Raw genomic sequence first — 20,139 nt, 5'->3', positions numbered from 1 at the left:
GTGCTCAACCCGACGCAGGAATCACCCAGAAGTCGTACATGTAGTACGAATGAAGCCATACTACGAAAGGCACTAAACGAGACAAATGTGAAATGTGCTCAAGCATCACATCAATACTGCTGTACAAAACTGTTCGACTTCAGCGTACGCATCGGGACGATGCGTTTTGGTAGGGAGACTAATGCCGCATGTTGTTAGGCACCTACTGAAGTCTTGCGCCGCTTCCTGCTCCTATGAATTCTGCCAGACGAACTGACAAGCCAAACACGCCAAGCTATAAACGTGCCATGCAACGCTTGCTGCACGTGTCACGACACCACGCGCTGGAGAAAGAAGGCTGGCAGTTTTTCGAAGGAGTGGCACACGGTGAGACGCAAAAAGAAGAGGTTGACGAGAATTTCTCTAGCGAGCTCAGGTCAACTTTTGTGTATTTAGCTGACGGCACAAGTTCGCCATAAATAAATAGCTGTTTTAGCTTCCGGCGTTGTATTTGTTCGTTACAATATATGCTTTGTTAGTTTTGCAGCATATATATTTTTCTTCTCTATTATCATTGCAGCTGCAAGGCGCCTTGTGTGGAATGTTCGTCCCTCGCGAGCTGCAAGTCTTGCGTATCAGGTTACAAAATTGACAACACGACTTGCAAGTTGGCTTTCCTTGGGTGCAGTGGCGGTGAGCACTTTTCGGGTCATTCTATGTGTTGCAGTGACAAGAGCTGATGACATCTTCATTCTGTCATCACATTAGCCACTCAGCGGTAACACACTAAAAACACAGCTAAAGGAAAGTCTGCACTGATGAGTACCACTTAGACTTCTTCTTCTTTTTTTACCTTACTGAAGCACTTTCGTGCTGAAGTTCGGCTAAAGATAAAATATATATAGTATACGATCTTACGTGAACAGTTTAAGGGGGAGATGCTACTTAAAAAGTGCGAGTTTTTGTCTAAACTTACGTATTTTTTATTTTTACTTGTCTTCACTAGTTCAGTTTCTCTGCTTTTATGAAAAAAATCAAGTTCTATTTGAACTTGGGTTAAAATCCCCTTTAGTAGGTTAAAATCTCTTTTAAAAATGCAAGGTGGCTGTTAAAAACTGCAAAAGGCTGATTGCCTAAAGTCTCCTGGCTGCTTGCCGTTGCGTTTTGCATGAGGAGTTCACCAAAGCCACAAGCTGAAAATAACCATGATTCGCAAGCTTTCACGATGGAAGAAATCATTTTAAAAAGCATATCTTTGCCACATAGATGAGCTTTCATTTATATGTTTAAAATGCGTTTTTCTCAAGATGCAAATGCCGGAAACTTATTGAGATTGGACATCACATCATGTTTTTGGTACCTCTAATGGTCAGATAGAAATAATTTTTTTTGTGTATTCCTTGACATGAGAAGAGTGCCATTATCTTTTTTAAGAACGGATGTCACTTATATAATTGTTATAAACCTAAATTAAGCTATTAGTATAGGCAGATGAGTTGAAGACTTCTCACATTACAATTCTTCTTGTGCAATAAAATGTCTTGTATGTATTTTTTAGTAGTTTGCATTCTAACGCTTATGTGGAGCGATATCAGCTATAAATAGCTCACAATCGTAAGTTAAGTGGCAGAAAAAGTGTCTAAAAAGAGATATATTTCACACATTGCCGTGATACAAAGCAAAAACCATTCAACTTACTATAAAACTGATTACATATTTGAAATTGGCATAAAAACAGCAGAAATTTCTTTGTCCTAGACTTTTTTTTTTGTTGTAATCTTGCCATAGTGCATAGTGCTTTATAATTTTATATTTGCTCATGCAAATTAATAGCATAAATAGGGTTAAAATGCTAAATGCCTTGCCATCTCAATATTCAACTTAATTTTGCATCACTTACATCACAGTCATGAGTGGCAGCATGAGAAATGTGGTTTGCTTTAAATGTAGGCGTGTATCCCAGTTTGGCTTGATAATGCATATGCCCTCAAACATCATGGAACCATGATTTATTCTAATAGCAGGGATCCCACTTCTGTGCCAACTGCACCCAAAGTGTGCCAAACGATATTTGCTGTGCCAGCCTGATAAAATCGACGTAAATTGCGCCAAACTGCACCAAACCGTCCATCTCAGGGGTCCACAACCTGTGGCTCGCAAGCTGCATGCGGCTCGCTGAGCAGTTTAATGCGGTTCCCGGCACGATGACAGAAATCTTAAAATCGCTAGACACTGTAATTGTGGCAGTATTTAAATAACTATAATCAATGTTTTAATTACTAGAGACAGCAGTCGAGTCTAATAAGAGAATTCTTTACCTTCCCACGAACAGGCTGTTGCTGCTTTGAAAAATTGGCCGCCAGTACTACTGTGGATCAATGAAATTCCTCATTCTGCAGCGGGACCGCAACCAAAGCTCCGATGAGCGCAACTATAGCAGCAGGCTAGAGATATGTCACTGTTAACGACGGCGATTGCAGGGGTGTTAATACTGCATTGGTTTACTCACGTACGCTGTCATATCATCATCATCATCAGCCTGACTACATCCACTGCAGGACAAAGGCCTCTCCCATGTTCGGCCAGTTAACCCGGTCCTGTGCTTGCTGCTGCCAATTTATACCCGCAAACTTCTTAATCTCATCTGCCCACCTAACCTTCTGTCTCCCCCTAACCCGTTTCCCTTCTCCGGGAATCAAGTTAGTTACCCTTAATGACCAGCGGTTATCCTGTCTACGCGCTACATGATATCCTTAACCCCCGTTTGTCCCCTAATCCACTCTGCTCTCTTCTTGTCTCTTAAGGTTACACCTACCATTTTTCTTTCCATTGCTTGATGCGTCGCCCTCAATTTAAGCTGAACCCTCTTTGTAAGTCTCCAGGTTTCTGCTCCGTAGCTCAGTACCGGCAAGATACAGCTGTTATATACCTTCCTCTTGAGGGATAGTGGCAATCTACCTGTCATAATTTGAGAGTGCTTGCCGAATGTGCTCCACCCCATTCTTATTCTTCTAGTTACTTCAATCTCGTGGTTAGGCTCTGCGGTTATTACGTGCCCTAAGTAGACATAGTCTTTTACAACTTCAAGTGCACTATTACCTATCTCGAAGCGCTGCTCCTTTCCGAGGTTGTTGTACATTACTTTCGTTTTCTGCAGATTAATTTTAAGACCCACCTTTCTGCTCTCCTTGTCTAACTCCGTAATCATGAGTTGCAATTCATCCCCTGAGTTACTCAGCAATGCAATGTCATTGGCGAAGCGCAGGTTACTAAGGTATTCTCCATTAACTCTTATCCCTAACTGTTCCCATTCTGGTCTTCTGAAAACCTCCTGTAAGCACGCAGTAAATAGCATTGGGGAGATTGTGTCCCCCTGCCTTACACCCTTCTTGATTGGTATTCTGTTGCTTTCTTTATGAAGCACTATGGTAGCAGTTGATCCCCTGTAGATTTCTTCCAGAATGTCTATATATACTTCATCTACGCCCTGATTCCGCAGTGTCTGCATGACGGCTGATATTTCTACTGAATCAAACGCCTTCTCGTAATCTATGAAGGCTATGTATAGTGGTTGGTTATATTCTGAGCATTTCTCTATTACCTGATTGATAGTATGATCGTGGTCGATTGTTGAGTAGTCCGTTTGAAATCCTGCTTCTTCCTTTGGTTATTTGAATTCTAATGTCTTCTTTACTTTGTTAGCAATTACCTTTCTAAATAGCCTGTATACTACAGAGAGCAAGCAGATTAGCCTGTAATTCTTCAAGTCCTTGTTATCTCCTTTCTTATGTATTAAGATGATGTTAGCATTCTTCCAAGACTCTGGTACTCTTCCCGTCGGTAGACACCTCGTAAACAGGGTGGCTAGTTTTTCTAACACAATCTGTCCTCCATCTTTCAGCAGATCTGATGTTACCTGATCCTCACCAGCAGCTTTGCCTCTTTGCATGCTCTCCAAAGCTTTTCCGACTTCTTCTGTCATTACTGGTGGGGTGTCATCTGGGTTACTGCTAGTTCTTATAGTATTAAGGTCGTGGTTGTCTCGGCTACTGTACAGATCTCTGTAAAACTCCTCCGCTATTTTAACTATCCTATCCATATTGGTAGTTATTTTGCCTTCTTTGTCCCTTAGTGCATACATCCGACTTTTGCCTATCCCAAGTTTCCTCTTCACTGCTTTGACGCTTCCTCCGTTTTTCAGAGCGTGTTCAATTCTCTCCATGTTATACCTTCTTACATCGCATACTTTACGTCTATTAATCAACTTCGAAAGCTCTGCCAGTTCTATTTTGTCTGTTGTACTTGACACTTTCATGATTTGACGCTTCTTAATTAAGTTCTTCGTTTCCTGGGAAAGCTTGCCAGTGTCCTGTTTAACTACCCTGCCTCCAACTTCCACTGCACACTCCGTAATGATACTCGTCAGATTATCATTCATTGTATCTACGCTAAGGTTGGTTTCCTCACTAAGAGCCTACCTGTTCTGCAGCGACACTCTGAATTCCTGTACTTTCCCTCTCAGTGCTAGCTCATTGATTGGCTTCTTGCGTATCGATTTCTGTCGTTCCTTCTTCAAGTCTAGGCGAATTCGAGACCGTACCGTTCTATGGTCACTGCATCGTACCTTGCCAACCACTTCCACATCCTGCACGATTCCTGGGTGTGCAGTCATTATAAAGTCTATTTTGTTCTTATTTTCGCCATTAGGGCTCCTCCATGTCCACTTGCGGTTTTCTCGTTTTCGGTAGAAGGTATTCAAAATCCGCAAATTATTGCGTTCTGCGAATTCTACTAGTAGCTCTCCTCTGGCGTTTTTAGTGCTGATGCCATAATCTCCTACTGCGTGGTCTCCAGCCTGCTTCTTCCCTACCTTTGCATTAAAGTCGCCCATCACTATAGTATACTGTGTTTTTACCTTAATCATTGCCGATTCCACGTCTTCATAGAAGCTTTCAACTGAAGCGTCATCATGGCTGGATGTAGGCACGTAAGCCTGTACTACCTTCATCTTGTATGTTTTATTCAGTTTAATTACAATACCTACCACCCTTTCATTAATGCTATAGTATTCCTCTATGTTGCCAGCTATGTTTCTGTGAATTAGGAGCCCCACTCCCAGTTCTCTTCTGTCTGCCAAGCCCCAATAGCAAAGGATGTGCCCATTCTGTAGCACCGTATAGGCCTCATCTGTCCTCCTAACCTCACTGAGTCCTATTATATCCCATTTAACACCCTCTAGCTCCTCGAATAGTGCAGCTAGACTTCCCTCACTAGATAAGGTTCTAGCGTTAAACGTTGCCAAGTTCAGGTTCCAATGGCGGCCTGTAGTCCAGAGATTCTTAGCACCCTCTGCTGCGTTGCAGATCTGACCGCCGCCATGGTCAGTTGCTTCGCAGCTGCTGGGGACTGAGGGCCGTGAGTTATTTGACGTATGCATGTGGGAGGTAGTGACCAGATACTGCACCAGGGTGGCCAATCCTTCTCTGGTGAGGGAGTGCGTTCCCGGCGGTGGTTACCGGTGAGGCCGCACCCCAGGCCTCTTAATGCAGTTCCATCAACACGCGGATTTTTTTTTTTTTTTTTCCGATTGGGAACTGCGCGGCACCGGGATTTGAACCACGGACCTTTTGCATGCGAGGCGGATGCTCTAACCACTACGCCATCGCCGCACCCGGATTGTTATGTTCTAAATGTAGGTTTCAGCGATGTATCAGTCAAGTTTGTGGTTATTTTTATAAAAATGTTTTAATGAAATGAGATTTCTGCTGATTACCCCCTTAATTAAGGGTCTAGAGAGTACGGAGTTGGGCCTTCGATTAGCCTATGGGGTGCTGTTTATTAATATATTAAGCGGACAAAATTTAAATTCGTTTGTGAGGTGATGTTACCAAATTAATCTTTTTAGTGATTAGGCCTAATTTTGGTCACGAAATAGTTCCGGTGCTATTACTCCTGTCCTGATGAAACCTGAGCGGCGACAGGTCTACAACTAGGGCTTTGCACTGTATGAGTTAGAAGTTTCCCTGTAGGTTATTAGCAGAGTTAAAAGCGATCGTAAGGAAAAAAAAAACACCTGGTTCAAGACTTTGATCTGACGGGCGTACCTTTCTTCCGAGCAGTGAGCCACCCTCCTCCTCTGAGCGAGGGAAGACGCGGGCGCCACACGTTTATTAGCGGTTCTCGTTATATTCTTTCTAACTGTGTATCTTCCGGTTACCTTAAGCTATCAAAATTATTTTTACACGGAAAAAAACGGACTGTTGTGTTCTAAAAGAAGATATTAGCTATTTTTCGGTGGCGTTTGTAGCTCCTTTTGAAAATTTGTTTTAATGAAATGAGCTTTTTGCTGATTACCACCTTAATTAAGGGCCTAGAGTGTACGGAATTGGGCCTCCTGGTAGCCTATGGGGTGCGGTTTATTATTATATTAAGCGGACAAAATTTAAATGCGTTTGCGAGGTGATATTACTAATTTAATCTTTTTAGTGATTAGGCTTAATTTTGATTGCGGAATAACTCTGGAACTATTAAAGCTAGCCTGATCAAACTTCAGTAGCGTCAGGTCTGCCCTAAGGACTTTCAACTTTATAAGTAAGATGCGCCACGGGAGCGGCCGCGTCAGCAGCACGGGTAAGTGAGCTCTGCACATATCTACCTATAACTTTAGCCATTTTGGTTCTAGGAGGGTCAGAGTGGTGTCTATTTGTTCGTGAAGATACAAGGAGTTCAACCGCTACAAATACTGCTATTACAAACGAAAATTTTTAATTTTAGGAGCGGAAAACAGTGAGAATCTGTGAAAACAACAACAGTCGGACCAGGTGTTTTTTTTACGATCGCTTGTAGCTTCGTTAATATTCTACGCTGTCATATATATGTTCTCTAATCGCAAATGAAACCCATTTGCAAATGTAACCCGGTTGCAGCAACGAATAACTACACGTAGGAACAAACACGACATATTGTTTATTTTGTAAAATAAAAGGGCGATAGATAGCAAAAGGTCTCAAGTACTGGTTTGATAACCAGATTTCCCCCTTCCAAGGACATCACGTTACCCTGGATGTTAGAATCCTATACAACAACGACATCCAAAGAATCTAATCAAGTGCACACGCGTGTGCACTTGTATAGCTCTTTGAAAGAACTCCATATTGAAGGGACACTAAAGAGAAAGATGATTTGTCTCGTATAGTCGAATCTCTATAATTCGAACTCGAAGGGGCCCGAATTTGTTTGAATTAAAAGAATTTCAAATAAATGAAAGCTAAATGAAAGAAGGGCTCACCATGCAGTGGTGCATGTGCATTCAGCTAACACACGAGGGGAAAGTTTCACCATTCTTCTGGCAAGAGAAGTTGCGCGCGGCTGTGTCCAGCCCCGACACCACAGAACACCTATATACTAGGTGTTAAGACAACGACTGCGTCTCCACTGCGAACCTCTGCGCTGCAGCCGCAGCATGGCCAGTACGCGACAACAAAGGAGGAGCGTCTCCATGCTGAGAGAAGCAGATCGGCATTTCAGAGATCACCAGCACTCCACGGCATTTTTTTTTGCTTTCTTCACGTGCGGCATTGATAGGGGAAAGGTTTCTACGTGTCAGGGACGGGAAAAGTGGAGGCGTGGCACCGTCGCGTCGCAGATCAGCATTTGAGAGAGAGCCAACACTCTGCAAAGGCGCTGCGCCGGGCTCCCTACTGGGCTGCTGAAATTAGGCGCCTTTCTTCCTTTTTTTATCTTATAACCATTGCCACCACCATCACTCCACGACAGCTTTTTTTTTTTTCCTCTCTCTCCGCGCGCGGCGTTGAAAAGAGAAGGGTCTCTATGTGGCAGGGACGGAAAGGGGAAAAGCATGGCGCAGGTGCATTCCAGATTGGCATTTGAAAGAGAGCAAACATCCCACCCCAGCCTTTCCTTTCTTTTTCTTCTTTTCTTTCTTCACGCGCAGCGTTGAGGTGTCGGAGGTGCTGCCGTGGGATTGGGCGTCGTGCTATGAGCATTTTCGAAGCGCGGTATGTTCGAGTTAACCGTTGCAGGTGCTTACGCGTTTAAATTACAGTGCATTTTCGCCCATTGGAATACACATAGATTTGACGGGACCACAGCATCAGTTCTAATTAGCCGAAAGTTTGAATTAAGTGAATTTGAATTAATGAGATTTGACATTAATAAATTAGGCTTTCATAATTCCAAAATCACCATGCTTGCCACGAGAACTCTCTCGATAAGCAAGAAAACGCAAAAAAAAATTCAGCTGGCTTCACATAATTGCATTAATGCATCAATTGCCGTAACTTCATAAAATATGACGTTTTTTTTACTAGATCCTACATAGCTCTTAAGTACTAAAAACAAAGTAAACAGACTTCTGAGATGGCTCTAGACTTAACATACTAAGTCTCAGGAAATCAGTTTGAGTGAATGTTGCTAAATCAAAAAAAAAAAAAAATACACATTGAAATTCATGATATCACGAGTGGAGATTTCAGTGCGAAACTCGGAAATAAATGTTTTACCTGTATTTTCTCTCCAATTACTAACCCTGAGATGGTGAAAAGAACGACATGAAAGTTCTCAAAGCCTTTTTCAATCGTAAACGATCCTTTGTTCTTGGTCAGCATTCATTTAATATTAAAGTGTTTGAAGTACTTTCTTCTCTGAAGTGCTGTATTATGTATATATACCTATGCCAAAGTGCTCCAGACAGTAAGATTACCTGCTCCAAAACTAAAATTTTACTGCTGTAAAATGCTTCTAATAGAAAGATTACCTCTTCAAAAATGCTCCTAAACTAAAATTTTACTGCTCTAAAGTGCTCCTGATTGCAAGATTACCTGTTCCAAAATTGCTCCAAAACTTGAATTTTACTGCTCCAATGTGCTCTAAAAATAATATTTTACTGCTCCAAATTGCTCCAAAACTAAAATCTGACTGCTCCAAAAATTGCTCCAAATTGGCAGTCCCCAGTGGGATCACTGATTCTGCCTTCAACACAAAATATTGGTGTGTGTATGTGTGTGTGTGCGTGTGTGTGTGCGTGCACGTGCGTGTATATGCACACACTGGCCACATTGTTCCGCACTTTGCTTTTTCTTGCAGGCGACTACAGTATCCATGGGAAGTGCTACAAGTGCCACGAAAATTGTAAAACTTGCTATGGTTCAAGTGAAAATGAGTGCTTAAGTTGCCAACCTGGCAAGTAAGTGTGACCATCAAGCATGCAACAATGTTCATTTAAGCTTTAACTTTTCCAGCACCCTGTATTGAAGTAGCTCTGCATGAATTTATTTATAAAAGTTTTGCTACCAAGGTCTAACAGTTCTTAATTGCTTTACAACTTTATTCTTTACAAAATCTGATAAGAGTAGATTGGTGAAGGTGGTTTGTACAGCTTTGATATTAACACGATAGTGTTGAAGAGCTCGTTTTGCAGAAATTTTAGCGTCGGTTGTGAGCGATAAATCATCATCTTTGTGCGACAGAAAAAACGAGAAAAATGCAAATAACATGAACAATAAAAAATTCTGGGTCTGAGAGAGGATCGAACCTGGGTCGTTTGCATTGCAAGTGGGTGTTCTACCACATAGCTACGCCTCTGCTTGTGAATACAGTGAAAATAACTTCCTCTGGTTGGAAATGCAATAAAAGTAGCTTTCATGCTTTACAAAGACACACGTCCTGTATAAATGCTTCTCAATACAACATGAAATATTACTGTAATAATGCATGGTATTTATGCACATTGCCATCGGGTATTGGAACATGGGATTATCTTAATGGCTTCATAGTTTAAAGCCAGTCACTCACTACAAAAGGCACACATATTAATGTGCCCTTAAGGTCACGTAGTGGGAGCATAGCAAGTTCGAAAACATTTCATACACTAAGTGTTTGAAGTACGCACAAGGAACAGAATATCGCTATCGCGTTCAACTCTTAAAGCCCAAGTTAAAGCCCCAAATTTTTCTCTGCCCTAAAATGGTCGCAAACTGAATTCCTAAGTTGGACCTGGATCAGGCAGCACTGAGAAATGTGTGTGAGCTTAGATTAGGTGCTAATCACTGAAAAAAAAAATAAAAATGTGGGACACCACTCCACGGGTCTATTTGTAGCCCATGTACTTTTCGGAACATGAGGTCCAATGACACGTTCCACTCAGTTGATTCACAATGTTTACTGAACACACGTTACTGCTCAGTTCTTTAATATTACATTGATGCCGTCACTGTGTTCCACTTTATTTCATCTGCGTGTGCATGTGTATCAAATAAAATTAACAAAATGCCAGTTTACATCATTGTCCATGTTGCCTATTCTCTTTGTTTCGTTCAGGTTTTGGTATCATGGACGCTGCACGAGCGAGTGCCTGTTGGGATTCTATGTAGATGCCGACCAGACGTGCGTGCCTTGCCACGGAACGTGCAGCCATTGCAAAGGACAGGGTCACGCTGATTGCACAGGCTGCCTTTTTGAACTCATTCTGCACGAAGGACAGTGCATCCACGAGTGTCCTCCAGGGTGAGGGCAAATTTCACCCTAGCTGTTGCGAATGCTGGCCAGTTCAGTCATGGTACAACAGATGTGTGTTCTTAACATAGGTTTGTTTAGTCATATACACTAGCTTCTTGTCTTGATGTCCATTTGAAAATACCTTTGGAAGCCAACTGCGATAAAATTTTGGGTCGCACAAACTGACTAGCCTCAGATGTACGTGCCGAGTAGTCCTCAATGCTGTTACGCTATGTGAATGTACAAAGTCCCCGCGAACGTGAACATTTTTTCGCTACCTATACAAAGCTTTTTAATATTGCCATTATCGTTTACCAGAAAAGGGTTGTGACTCTGATTGCATCTCGGCCTGACTCAAAATTTGGTCCTGCGCTTAGTTGCCCGTGGCGTACCGAAAAATATTGGAGACACAACATTCTCAAACACTCATCATCAAAAAAGAAAAAAATGTTTTTTTTTATTGGTTTTCGTACCGATTCGATAAACTACTTATAACCAGAGCTGCCACCGCTGACTCTCTCATTTAATATAGTGACTAATGTCTGCGTTTCAAGTGGCCCTCACTTTGTTTTATTAACACTTTGCGTCAGCAGTTTCTTTCAAGACGCGGCAACCAAGACCTGTGTCCGGTGCAACGCTGGGTGCAGCTCGTGCTTCAATGCTTCGGCAGTGTCGTGTCTGACTTGCAACTCCGGATATGCCCTTCATCACACCACATGCCGGAAACTGCCGTGTCCCAGTGGCACCTATCTGCGCCAAACAGCTGCTGCTGGACCAGAGTGCATCAAGTGCCATTCCTCCTGCTCTCACTGTACAGGTAAAGTGAGCATGGCCATAGATGTAATCCAGGTTTACCACAATCGGCATATGGTGAAAAAAGTGCTAGTTTAATGAGTTGCGTGTCAGTATGATCCGTAGCTTTTACACTGGTACCTTACAGATTACGTTAACATTAAGATGGGACAGCTGGGACATGTGCATTGTATAGCGTAGCGCTGTTAGCATGAGGTGCGTTTTTTTTTTTGTAGCTTTAGTGTGCTGGCTATACCACGGTTATCTTTTACTTATGATGACATGTTTGATAACACTGTGCAACCAGGTCTACCTGACTATTTATTCTGAACCATGCAATGTGTGGCTAAAGACTTTTCAACTTAGTCGACTCGCAGAATGCGCTAATCTTCATGTCGTAACCTGTTCTTCAGCTGCTCTATGAGTGTAGAATAATGTTGGGTGTTGCCGCAAGCATGCGTATTTTACTAACCAAAAGAAGGAAGAATTTGTCGGAGTGCTTAAGAGCAAGCAGTGTGTCATTATTTAACAAAACCATGCACTTCAGTGAGGCAGTGGGGCCATCAAAGCGTGAACCCAGACTGGCTGTGTGTTGATGCCTCCAAGGCTTCTATAAACATGCTAAAGGCGGCCAAAAATGGAGGGATGGTGTAATAGTCATCAGGCAAACAGGTGTTCTCATGTGGCAACACTTCCCGATATGATGCAGCCCCACATACCTTCTTGTTACAAGCTGTGATCACCGTCCTGCCCCTTTGATGCCCCTGAGATTAAGTGCTGCCTGCTTTTAACCTCAGGCGCACTGCTAGAGCTGTTTCTTTTTTTTCTCTTTGCTGGTATTAAAATATTTCTCACTAAGTAATTTAAACACAACACATACTTACATTGAGGTTTAAAAGCACATTGCTTATTATGGAAGGCACGTAATACTACTCCTTGCTGTTATTTTTTTATCACTGTCACATAAGACTGACTACTTCATCTACTTCATGCAGGACCAGGCCCCAGTTCGTGTTCAGCTTGCACCAGCAAGGCTCTCCTTTCTGGGAACACTTGCGTGCCATGTCTCTTCGATGAGTACTTATCCTCTGCAAAGGTAACACTTGAATCTCTGCTGGTGTACATGGAAAGAAAAATTTTAACCGGCATATATATTATGCATTTTTCTCTGGCTCATTGTTGTGTTGCAGACGACACCAAGATTGGTGCACAGTCTTTTGAAATCTTGCAGCAACTATTACTGATAAGCAGTCATTGAAAGAACGTACGCAGCAAGAGCTGTTATGAGCAGGTTAGGTAGAATGTAGTTGCTGGGTCTGGGGATTAATAATGGGCATACGTTTTCACACCTGACTCTGAAGTGTTTTGGGATCTGCCTGAGGCCTGCATTCTTATTTTTGTATCAATTTACTCATGCATTGAGACTTACATTTGGATGATAGTTCTTGTTGCTCTGTGTAATTGTTATTAATAACGAAGATTGCTAGAAATATTGTTGTGACGTGTGTCTTATAATGAATTTAAAACTAATGTAACAGAGGCGTTGAGAGTGCCAGCTTGCTCAGGTGATAGTAGGTGCTAGCAGTAGGAAGTTTGCACCAAACCTTACACCAAACCTTAAATTCAATTCGCACCAAGCCTTACATTCAGTGTGATCTCTACAGCATTTCCCATCATTACGAGTTGCCCTTTCAACACTTTTTTTTTATCAAAGCTCTTAGATACTGACAAGATTCTGTCAACTAGGGCTGTTTTACAAACATTTATTTTTATGGCAGTATTCTGAAATCTAAACTGAACAAAATGCGCAGCTTAATTCAATTATTTGTTTAAAGTATGGTCTTTGTTTTATCAAGTTAATCAGTTATAGCTACTACAAACTTATGCACTGCATCTGTACTTACAAAAGCTAATGGTTCCTTAATTACCTCGAAAGCAACAAGGAAAAAGATGAAATAACTTAAAAAAGAAAGTGTGGCCACGTTGACCATGTGCAGAAGTGTGTGAAGTGCAAGCCACCGTGTGATTCCTGTCGTGGTCCTGGCGAAGATCAGTGTTTGACTTGCCTTGGGGATTTGAGCCTGGACCCTGTGACTTGGCGCTGTCTACCATGCTGCCAAGGTGCCAAGGCTGCTCACGAGACACCGAAAAACTGCTGTGTTTGCAACAGTGTTACCAGTGAGTGGCTACTATAAAATGTCCCTCCAGACTTGGGGCGTCATCAATTCATATTTTCGTGCACATACAGTTCCCAAACGAAGTGCATTAGTCCTGGATGTTAACTTCTTGATGTAGCATGGTAATTAGAAATTAGTAAACAAGAAAAGGAGGCAGTGGTATGCCCTTAAAGAGGTAGTGCCATCAAATTTTGTGGCTACAACGGGCCTTTTGTGGGTTAACTCTGCTAGGACACTCCACACAAATGGTCGAAAAGGCGAATGTTCTGAATAAATTTTAGTTCACCCCCAAAGTGTACCTAAATGCTCATTTTACCGACCGAAGCCCATTGCCAGCACATCCAGAACTAGGGGAAGCTCTGTAGGAAGGGCAACGAAAGTTGCAGTGACGTTGCACTAGATATGTCGTGAGCGTAGGCGTGCGCAGGTTTTCCCTGCAGGGGGAACGAAGATTCATCACAGTGCACCTCCTCCCCATTGTGCCAATGTGTGGGGCTGTGTTTGCATCCCCCCCTCGTAGGTAACTATAGAAGTAACTGCCGCCTTACCTACCGCACACCTATTGTAATGAGGTGCGTGACCTCAGCAGACCTTCATGACGTATGTACTGGCAAAGCATTGTGGCTGCTACACGTTTGTTTGCAAGTGCTTGTGCAGCACTGTGCGCGAGAAAGCCAGCGAAAGGAAGCGATAATCGGTTCAACGTGCATCTCAGCCTTGTGTGGCCACATGACCAAGCTACACATGCTATGTCACAGCCAATTCGGTGCCCAAAAAACCGAAACCAAAAGTTGTCTGCATAAAAAAGGCACTATTAATTTATTTAGCTATAATAAATGAATCTTGGTGCATGTAGTATGCTTCCTGGAGGTATAAGAAAAAATTGCAGCAAAGAACGCACAAACCACAAAAAATGGTGACCACCCCTTTAACAAAGCCCTTGACCAAGTTGAAAATTACTTGTGCACTAGCACGGACAACTTCTGGGTGGCATCGCAACTGGAGCAGTTTTTGCTTTAGGGTAGCATTTTAAGCATCAACCCTCACTGTATTATAAGAGCACCACATATCAACTATGGGTCTATACTTTATGCACAAGAAAGACAAAACAGGAATTTTCGACAGTGACCTTCTTCCCAGAGCAGCTGTAGCTGTACGCATGCGTTATCTTTCAAGAACATTTTTTTGTGCCTCAATGTTTTGCAGAAAAATGTTTGGTGGGAGCCGAACAGCTTCGAAGCACCTCATGGCTGATACGAGACAGCATCACAAACACCTACAACCTGTCAGTGCAACGCGTCACCATGACAGTGGTCGTCATTTGCGTGGGAGCTGTGGTGATGTTCTTCGTGTTATTTGGCCTGCTAGAGTGGTCTTCTTCAAGTGGCTCTACAGGCACCTGCTTCCGCAAGGCCGCCTTGGCACAATTGCGCCGAGCAGGAAATGGCTACACGCGCCTCTCAGGATCGCTAAAGAATGCTGACAGGCAAGTCTTCTTTCAGCAAAACATGCGTCCTTCTTCCCTTGTGCCTCCTACCCTGTTTCATTTTCCTTCTTTTTGTTCTCTGACAGCGACTATTCTCACTGCCTTGAAATTATGTCTAGAGTTGTCAGCTTTCATAATACAGTGAAAGCTCGTTAATTCACAGCTCATTAATTCGAAATTTTGGATAATTCGAAATGGTCGCCGCAGTCCGTTCCGCAGTGCATAGGAGAGCATGTGTAAAACAATTCGTTAATTCGAACAGAAATTGCTGCCTCTACGGATAATTCGAAGCGCGCGCCGCCGAGCGTCATCATCGTCAAACACCAGTGGAAGCTTTTACGGTCGAACGATAGGTGGCACGACCAGTTTTTTCGAGCTTCAAGTGGCCTCCGAGCAAAGGGCGAGCAAAGTATGGCCTCCAAAATTCAGGGAGCAATTTTTTTTTTTTTTTCGTAGCCCTCCCGCTATCTCAGCGCCTGGCGCCACTTGTACGCGGGACCCACGGGACGCTGAGGAGTCGGCGGAGTAGTCTCACGTAGTCCTAGCAGTCCTAGGCCGCTCTCGGCAGCGTCACTTTGTTCCTCGAACACGTTGTTCGTTCACGAATGATTTTGTGCGTGGGTGACAGGAAGGACTTCGGCATTACGCTGCTCACTGCCATGCACATGTTGGTGCGCGCATGGGAACAGGTGACCGCGACCACAATCGCAAACTGTTTCCGCCACAGTGGATTTGCAGCTGGAAGTGTGCAGGATAGTTGTGACGTCGACGTGTATGGGGCTGAGGAGCTCATGCCAGCGGCATTGTGTGACACTCTTCGGGGCGTACGTTTTGCCGATTATGTTGAAGTTGACACCGGTGCATCGGTGTGTGGTGCCCTAACTGATGAGGACATTATCGTGCAAGTAGCCGGTGTGCAGCCTAATGCTGAAGAGCCAGAAGGTGAGGAAGACGAAAATGACAAAGCGCCCGTGCGCCCGTCAGCTTCTGCGGTGATGGAGGCACTTAATTTGGCGCGTCTCTTCAGCTTTGAAGAGGGTTAAGAGGATTCCCTGCGCCGCGTCCGCGCGCTGGAACAGGGAGCCGCAGCTGTGGCATTCAGAGAAAAGAAGCAGATGGTCATCACCGACTTTTTTGGCCAATAAATATTTTTCGTGCCCCCACCCCCGAAATCCACCCATTTTTGCTCACTTTCATTATTTCGAATTTTGTTTAATTCGAAATTGCTCAGCGTTCCCGTGGAATTCGAATTAACGAGCTTTTACTGTAATAAAAAGCTGAAGCAGCTTTGAGCCAGAAGGTTCACACTAGTTACGTATACATATTGTCGCGGGTTGTAAATTACAGGGGGGTTTATTTAAAAACACGGACAGTGGAACTTATAGAGACACTCTCAGAGAAGGCTGCTAGGATTGTCGTCTTCTTCACTTGCCTGCGCTGCGCCTCTCGAGCAAAACCGCCTTCTTCGTTGTCGTTGCTATCTCGCCGCTAAATGCAGCTATGCACGCGGCATTACCCTCCCGCCAGAGTGAGCGTCGTCCCGATGCTCAACAGGTAGAGATGCAGCCAGCGGGTGTTTACATCACTGAGAGTGGTAAAGTTTCATGCGGACCACGTGCACTGTCTCAGGCAGATGCTGGCGACGTTTCGAACAGGAGGAGGCGTCGGGCACGACTTCGTAAGTCACGTCGCTAAGACTGCGCAAAACCTTGTAGGGTCCGAAGTATTGGCGTTGGAGTTTCTCTGAGAGGCCTCTTCGTCGTACAGGAAACCAAACCCAGACTCTATCTCCTGGTTGATATATGATGAATCGATGGCGAAGGCTGTACCGTTGGGCGTCAAGTTGCTGCTGGTTCAATATTCTGACGCGGGCAAGCTGCCTTGCTTCCTCGGCGCGCTCAGTGAAGTCTGCGGCGTCTGTCTCTGAATCATTGCAATCGTAAGGCAGCATGGCGTCAAGCATTGTCGTAACTTCTCTGCCATGAATTAGCGCGAACGGCGTCATTTTTGTTGTTTCCTGGCGCGCCGTATTATACGCGAATGTGATGTACGGCAATATTCGGTCCCAATTCTTGTGTTCCACGTCGACGTACATGCAAAGCATGTCAGCGATTGTCCTGTTAAGTCGTTCTGTGAGCCCATTTGTTTGTGGGTGGTAAGCAGTCGTCTTCCTATGCGCTGTGCCACTGAGCGTAAGCACAATGCGCAAAAGCTCGGCTGTAAACGCGGTGCCTTTGTCTGTTATGACGACAGCTGGAGCACCATGTCTCAGGACAATGTTCTCAATGAAGAACTGGGCCGCTTCAGCTGCAGTGCCACTCGCGATTGCCCTGGTCTCCGCGTATCGGGTGAGGTAGTCCGTCGCTACTATAACCCATTTGTTGCCGCTGTCCGATGTTGGGAATGGGCCCAGCAGATCCATTCCGATTTGAGAAAACGGCGTTTCTGGCACGGGCACAGGATGTAATAGCCCAGCGGGTTTGACAGGTGGTACCTTGCGCCGCTGACAATCAATGCATGTTCGTACGTAATTTTTAACCTCTGCTGCGATTCTTGGCCAGTAATATTTTTCTTTGATGCGTGTCAGTGTTCTTGTGAAACCGAGGTGGCCCGCAGTGGCTTCGTCATGGCAGGCTTGTAATATTTCGCTGCGGAGAGCTCCAGGAACTACCAGCAGATAGCTTCTACCTGTTGATGAAAAGTTCTTTTTGTACAGAATTCCGTCCTGTAAACAGAATGACGATAAGTTCTTCGAAAACACTCTTGGTGCATTGGCGGCCCGTCCGTTCAAAAATTTTATAAGCGAGTTGAGCTCCCGATCATCTTGTTGTTGCCGAGAAATGATAGCTGCATCGACAACTCCTAAAAAACCTGGGAAATCATCATCCTCTACAGCCGGTGATTCAATCGGAGACCTTGACAAACAGTCGGCGTCTAAGTGTTGCCTTCCGGACTTATAAACTACGGCCATGTCGTACTCTTGGAGCCGTAAGCTCCATCGTGCTAAACGTCCAGATGGGTATTTCATGTTGGTCAACCAACAAAGAGAATGATGGTCGCTTACGACTTGGAAGGCGCGGCCATATAAGTACGGGCGGAACTTCGCAACTGCCCAGACGACGGCCAGACACTCCTTCTCCGTTGTTGAGTAGTTAGACTCGGCGCGTGTCAACGTTCTGCTAGCGTAGGCGACCACTCTCTCCATACCATCTTGGCATTGGACAAGAACAGCACCTAGGCCCACATTGCTGGCGTCTGTATGGATGGCTGTTGGTGCATTCTCGTCAAAGTGAGCGAGGACAGGTGGAGTTTGTAGACGCTGTCGCAGCTCGTTGAACGAAGCTTCTTGCTCTTCACCCCATACAAGTGCAATGTCTTCCCTTGTAAGGCGGGTGAGTGGAGAGGCGATGTGTGCAAAGCCTGCTATAAATCGCCGGTAGTAGGCGCAGAGACCCAGAAAACGCCTGACCGCTTTCTTATCAACAGGCCTTGCGAACTTTGCGACGGCTGCCGTTTTATCTGGGTCAGGCTTCACACCTTCGCGACTGATCACGTGTCCCAGGAACTGGAGTTCTTCGAAGCCGAAGTGGCATTTTTCCGGTTTGAGCGTGAGTCCAGCGGACCGTATGGCTTGAAGAACTGACAGTAGCCGCTTTAGATGCTCTTCAAACGTGGCTGAAAAAACGATCACGTCGTCGAGGTACACAAGGCATGTTTTCCATTTCAGGCCGGACAGAATGGTATCCATTAGTCTCTGAAACGTGGCTGGGGCTGAGCATAGACTGAAAGGGAGGACTTTGAATTCATAAAGCCCGTCTGGCGTCACGAATGCGGTCTTTTCTTGGTCGCGCTCATCTACTTCTATTTGCCAGTATCCACTTTTAAGGTCCATTGACGAGAAGTAGCGCGCATGCCGTAGCCTGTCCAAAGAGTCGTCGATCTGTGGTAATGGATAAACGTCTTTTTTGTAACATGGTTCAGCCTACGATAATCGATGCAGAAACGCAAGCTGCCGTCTTTCTTTTTCACGAGTACCACTGGCGATGCCCGAAGACTCTTTGATGGTTGGATAACGTCATCCTCTAGCATCTTCTTGACTTGCTGCTGGATTACCTCACGTTCTTTCTGAGCGACGCGATACGGGTTCTGTCGGATCGGTCTTGCTGTGTCTTCCGTAATTATGCGATGCTTAGTCAGAGGCGTTCGACCCACTCGTGATGTCGATGAGAAGCAGTCCTTGAACTGGTCGAGCAGCTCCATAAGACGGCATCTTTCAGTCGGTGTTAGACTCGGACCGATATCAACTGGTGTTGTATGTGGATGTGATTGAGCTGTGGCTTCCCCTTGCATTAGAAGACAGTCGTGAGAGTAGTCGAGCTCTTCGAGGTACGCCACAGCCGTGCCTTTACCGATGTGCCGGCGCTCATTCGTGAAGTTGGTCAGAAGCACCTCTGCGCGCCCATCCACTAAGCTGACGATGCCGCGAGCGATGGCAATGCCTTGGCGAAAAAGAAGGGCAGTGATGCGTTTGGCTATGGCGTCTTCATTACAGTCCACGTCACAACACACAGAAACAAGACTACAAGACAGTGGTGGCACGCAGACGTCGTCGTCAACCACACGTAACACCCTGGGTTCTTGGTCTGGATCTTGGGTCACAGACTTGTCAGCGGCGAATGTGATCACACCATCGCGTATGTTAACCACAGCACCGTACTCTCTTAAGAAGTCCATTCCCAGTATCATAGGTTTGCAGCACTCCGGTAGGATCAGAAATGTGGCTACAAAAGCTGCATTCTCAATTGTGAGTCTTGCTGTACATTTTCCGGTGGGAGTCATTATCTGGCCTCCAGCATTTTGGATATATGGGCCCGTCCATTCCATCCTGACTTTCTTAAGTTCGTCTGTCAATCGTTCACTCATTATGGAGAAGTCTGCACCCGCATCGACTAAAGCTGTCACTTCAACGCCGTCGATCGTCACAGCGAGGTCGGCAGTCACAGTTTTCTCGGCGGAGTCTTTATCGTCATCTCTCACGTGTTTCGGCAGCAGTGGGGGATTTTCGGCAATTCGACGGCTTGCAACCTTCCCCCCAGAGGTCGCTGCTTTCAGTTTCCCCGCCGTGGGCTGGGAGACCGACCTCTGACGGCGTCGGCAAAACTACGGCGGCTTGGTGAACCAAAGCGAGCC

The 20,139-nt window shown here is 44.8% G+C and overlaps 1 protein-coding gene across 1 annotated transcript in view; it reads left to right on the top strand.

Annotated features, from left to right (window-relative positions):
• Nucleotides 1-20,139, top strand: part of LOC142807179 (furin-like) — a 65,970-nt gene that overhangs the window by 38,570 nt on the left and 7,261 nt on the right. Inside the window, exons 17-23 of the mRNA XM_075891328.1 lie at nt 560-672; nt 9,085-9,184; nt 10,318-10,503; nt 11,088-11,311; nt 12,282-12,382; nt 13,284-13,464; nt 14,670-14,949. Of these exons, the coding sequence (XP_075747443.1) occupies nt 560-672; nt 9,085-9,184; nt 10,318-10,503; nt 11,088-11,311; nt 12,282-12,382; nt 13,284-13,464; nt 14,670-14,949 (1,185 nt within the window). The remainder of the gene's footprint in view (nt 1-559; nt 673-9,084; nt 9,185-10,317; nt 10,504-11,087; nt 11,312-12,281; nt 12,383-13,283; nt 13,465-14,669; nt 14,950-20,139) is intronic.

The sequence above is a fragment of the Rhipicephalus microplus genome, chromosome 1 (genome assembly GCF_043290135.1).
Source record: "Rhipicephalus microplus isolate Deutch F79 chromosome 1, USDA_Rmic, whole genome shotgun sequence".
Classification (NCBI taxonomy): Eukaryota; Metazoa; Arthropoda; class Arachnida; order Ixodida; family Ixodidae; genus Rhipicephalus; species Rhipicephalus microplus.
This window is presented reverse-complemented; position numbering and strand designations above follow the sequence as displayed.